The 4,531-nt window shown below is 58.6% G+C and overlaps 1 protein-coding gene across 1 annotated transcript in view; it reads left to right on the forward strand.

The window, feature by feature from the left end:
- AIRE (autoimmune regulator) overlaps positions 1–3,358 on the forward strand; it is an 11,248-nt gene extending 7,890 nt beyond the window's left edge. Inside the window, exons 11-13 of the mRNA XM_015560815.1 lie at positions 7–15; positions 2,366–2,434; positions 2,999–3,358. Coding sequence (XP_015416301.1) covers positions 7–15; positions 2,366–2,434; positions 2,999–3,079 — 159 coding nt within the window. The 3' untranslated portion in view covers positions 3,080–3,358. The remainder of the gene's footprint in view (positions 1–6; positions 16–2,365; positions 2,435–2,998) is intronic.
- Positions 3,359–4,531: the final 1,173 nt, after the last annotated feature.

Here is a 4,531-nt window from a genome sequence, read left to right on the forward strand (position 1 = left end):
CCCGGGGCGGCCAAGGTGAGTGCCCCCTGGGGGAGCGGCCCCGCGGGGTGAGAGGTGGGGGAGGAGCCTCTGGAGAGGCAGCTCTGGCGCCAGTTTCACGGGTTTTCATCACACCCCGAAACACGAGTTCCTTATTTCCATGCAGCGGTTTTGTTTAGAGAGACCCCTTTTTGGTAACATAAATCTATTGGAAAAGGAAGCTCGCCCCAGCAATGGCCCCAGCTTGGATCACGTCTGTGCCCAGAGCTCCCCTGACCCCCGTGTCCTTCCCCAGCCCGGGAGTGCCCGGTGGGATGGGGTGAGGGGTGGGATGGGGTGAGGGGCGAGCGGAAAGGAGACCCCACGGGGAGGTGAGCATGCGCACGCGATGACGTAGGATGAACCACCCGTGCAACGCCCCCCCCCCCTCCACAAAGGAAGTCCAAACTTGTTGAGCATTTAAAAAAAATAGATTTTTATTGATTTCAGTGAGGAAGGGAGAGGGAGATAGAAACATCAGTGATAAGAGAGAACCACTGGTTGGCTGCCCCCTGCACACTCCACACTGGGGGGTCGAGCCCCAAACCCCTGCATGTGCCCTGACCGGGAATCGAACCCTGACCTCCTGGTTTATAGGTCGATGTTCAACCACTGAGCCACACGGGCCTGGCTAGAGCATTTTTTTTTAAAAGCGTTTTTAAATTTTTTAAAGCATGCCCCATACTGGGGATCGAGTCCACAACCCAGGCATGTGCCCTTGACCAGACTTGAACCCGGGACTCTTCAGTTCACAGGCCCATGCTCTATCCACTGAGCCAAACCAGCTAGGGCTGTAGAGACTTTTTATAAAAATTTATCTGGCTCAAAACAGTATAAGCCTGGAAGCAAGATCTCAACAGACAGAAAAATGCTCCACAGAATAAAGTTTGCGGTTTCTTCTCTGCACGGAGGTTCAGGGGGGACCCCAGGGAAGTCTGGTGGAGGTGGCCGAAAGCAAGGCCCGGGTGGGAGCACTGGGTAGTTAGGACTGTGCCGTCTAGGGGGGTCACACTTTAGAAGGAGGGGCCTGACAGGGGGCATTTCAAAGGCCTGCTAACTAGATGCACGGAAACAATGGATGGGTTGGTTTAAGGCCAAGAAAAGCCTTTTACTAAAGAAGTTCAATGCCTCTGACTATCCACCATGACCTGCAGGGTTAGGAGTTTATGGTCAGATCGTCCTGTGAGGAACTTTCCATAGAACCCCATTTCCATGCACACCCACTCCTCCAGCAGCTCTAGGTGGGGGCCCTTCCCAGCCCCATCCCTGCAGCCACGAGTCCCTGGGGAGAAGTCACTCTCTCCATCCTCTTTGTCCAGGAGGAGATGCAGCCAAGGCCCCAGCAGCTGAGCAGCAGGCGTCTGGGGCTCCCTCAGAATCTGGGGGGTCCTGTGTCCCCCAGTCAGGAGCCCCCAGAGGGTGGCGCCTCTTGCCCTAGCTGCCCTATGCAGAGGCCTCCCTGGACCACATTCCTGGCCTGGGGGAATCTTTGGGGGCCCCAGAGGTCCTGCCTGCATCCAGGCCCCGCCCAGGAGGCTCTTGGGACCCCCTGCAGGGCTCACAGCTGCCTGGTCCCCACCCATCTGGACAGGGTATGCCCGAGCCAGCTCACTGCCTCCAGGCAGCCTTGGGGGGTGGGTCTCCCAGGAGGGGATGCCTCCCTCCAGCATCTGCTTCCTTTATTGAGACCTGGGTTCTTTCCTCTTAACAGCAAAGGCCGGTTTCTTTTCATTGTGATGTAAAATGTCCTGCCATTTTGGAGTCAAAAGTTGCAGCTCTCTTTGTCCCAGACCATTTCCTGAAAGCTCCCGCACACCTTGGGGCTGTGGGCCTGTGCTTATCAGACCCACCCAGGCGGAATGCTGGCATTTCCTGTTCTGAGCTACAAACCCGGCACTTTCACTTGGTTCCACTGTAGTAGGGACTTCTCCCCTCCTGGCCGGAGCCTCAGTCCCTGCTCTGGCACCTTGCCCAGAGGCATGGTTGGGTGGCCTTGGACCAGGCACTTTCCTCTCCGGACTTCAGTTTTCCATCAGTGATGGGGTTCTCTCAGTCACCTCACATTCCCCAGACGGCCGCACAATGTGTGGAGGCAGGCACATCTGGGGGCTGGGGGCAGGCAGCTCCCAGCTCACTCCTGTCCACCCTGCCGGTGCCCACTGCCTCCAGGGGAGCTAGGTGTCAGATTTCAGTTTTCAGCCCCCTCCAACACCTGCAGTGCCTCCACTGCCCTGGCACCTGCCACCCACCCCCAACCCCTGATGCCTCTGCAGGGAGTTCTGCTTCCATGGGGATATCCCTAACTGGGGTGTGGAAGTTGGGGTGACCTCCCTTTCCTGGGTTCCAGGCAGGGGATGATTCTACTGGTCACGAGCCCGTTCTGCACAGGGATGACTTGGAGTCCCTCCTGAGCGAGGTAACACATCACCTGGCCTCCGCCTTGTCCTTACTGCTCCCCCTAACCCCCACCCCCAAGCCAGCCAGCACCCGAGCCACAGGAGGGGCAAGGAGTCCCAGCTCTGGGCCCTCCAAGCACCCCAGGGCAACATGCTCCAGCATGGCCCTGACCCCTCTATGCACGTGAGCACACAAACGCAACAAGGGAACCCTGAGCAGCTCCCCCTTCCAGCTGGCTCGCAGGTCCTGGTGCCCAGACATGGGGGGTTGCAGAACCCCAGCAACAGGGCCACCAAAGCCGGACTTGGAGGCCGTGCCTTTTCCCAGGGCGGGTGGGGCCCAGGAGCTCTGCTGTCTGTGGCTCTCTCCCTCCTCTTCCTGACCCAGGCCTCTCTGCCTGAAGATGAGCAGCTAGATTTGCTGGGAAGAAATGCGGCTTTTAGGGGCCTCATGTTCTTTGGACAGGAGGTCAACACCTCCAGCCATTCCCCTGTCCCAGGTGCCAGATGTGGGCGGGGCGGGCATACCTCTCCTGGGAGGTTCTGGCTGGGTCCCAGTGCCCTGGTTCTGCTCTGTCCTGCAGCACTCCTTCGATGGCATCCTGCAGTGGGCCATCCAGAGCATGTCCCGCCCGCTGGCCGAGGTGCCCACCTTCCCCTCCTGATCCGGAGCCCCAAGCCTGGAAGCATGGAGGGGCAGGGGCCGAGGGAGATCAGGTCCTCCCATCCCTGCATCAGTGGACCTGTGAGTGCCCGCTTGTGCTCACGGTGACTCTGCTCTGAGAGGGACGGAGGGACAAGCTCCCTCGCCCCGGAGCTGTCCAGGTGGGAGCCAAGAGGACTGACAAGTTCCAAGTATTGTCAATGCCGCTTGTAAACACAACCCGTCTTTGTAAACACAAGCCATCATGTGCCCTAATATTAAAGTCACGTCTGTGTAGGTTTAACATGTTCTCCAGTGGATGGGGTGTGTTTATTTTGGGGGGTCTGAACCCATGTTTCTGGTGCCTGAAGTGTGGGTGGAGCTGGCTGGCTGGAAATGCCTGTGAGCAGCTCCACTCTGCCCTCTGCTGGGAGCGCTCTGGTGCTGCCTTTGGACACCTCTGTCTCTGCCCCCACCGTGCTCCTGCTTGCCCCTGTGAGGGGCCAAGCTCGTCCACCCCAGGGCCTTTGCAGGGCTGCTCCCTCTGCTCACATTTCCTTCCCTTGATGCTTTGCGGTCTGTTTTCTCAGCATTGAGAGCTCAGCTCCAATGCCATCTCATGCATCCAGTTATTCACTCACTCATTCAATCATTCATTCATTCAAGAAACTTCCTTGTGGGTTTTTTATGCACTGAGCCTATTTCCAGCCGTGGGGTCCCAGGGGGAGATCCCAGTGGTGGGATGGACCACGTACGAGAGGAAGGTGACCTCACGTGGGTAACTGCTATGATACGGAGGCAGGACTGGGGTCAGAGGGCAGAGCATGCTAGGGGAGGGGCCAGTGTGTCTGTGCAACAAATTGGAGGTCGTGTGACTGGGGCACACTTCACTGAGTCACACCCAGCTGTAAACAAGTCATGTGAGAGCCCCACCCCAACCCTTAGGACACACAGTAAATGAATGATAGGGAAGGTCAGTGGGGTAGGTCTAACCAAGCAGGGCAGCGGCCAGGCAAATACAGCAGACTCCAGGTTTCTGGGAGGAAGCCCTGGGGAGGGGGGGTCAGGGCAGGAGTGGGGACTGGGCTCCAGGAGCCTCAGAGCAGGGGCCCTAAAGGACCAGGTGGCTTCGGAAGGCTCCCTCATGGAGCGTCCAGCCCCTCTGCCCTCATTTTCCTCATGGCAACTACCACGGTCTGAAGCTGGCTTCTGGATTGGTCGGCTTCTTTCCTAGCTGTGTCTGTCTCCCAGAACTGCAGCTGGGGGTCCTGGGGCCCTGCCTGGTTCTTGGCCATGTCCCCAGGGCCTGGCACAGCTGTTGGGTCCGTGTTGGTGGGAGGGGATGGCAGGGCTGTCATAGCTCCCTCACCTGCAGGAACCTGTGACAGAAGGCCCAGATGGGGGTCAGAGGCCTGGGAGGAAGGGAAGTGGGCACAGGCCTCCCTGTGAGGGGGCAGCAAAGCTAGGACTTGTG

The sequence above is a fragment of the Myotis davidii genome, unplaced genomic scaffold, assembly GCF_000327345.1.
Source record: "Myotis davidii unplaced genomic scaffold, ASM32734v1 scaffold1476, whole genome shotgun sequence".
NCBI classification, from domain to species: Eukaryota; Metazoa; Chordata; class Mammalia; order Chiroptera; family Vespertilionidae; genus Myotis; species Myotis davidii.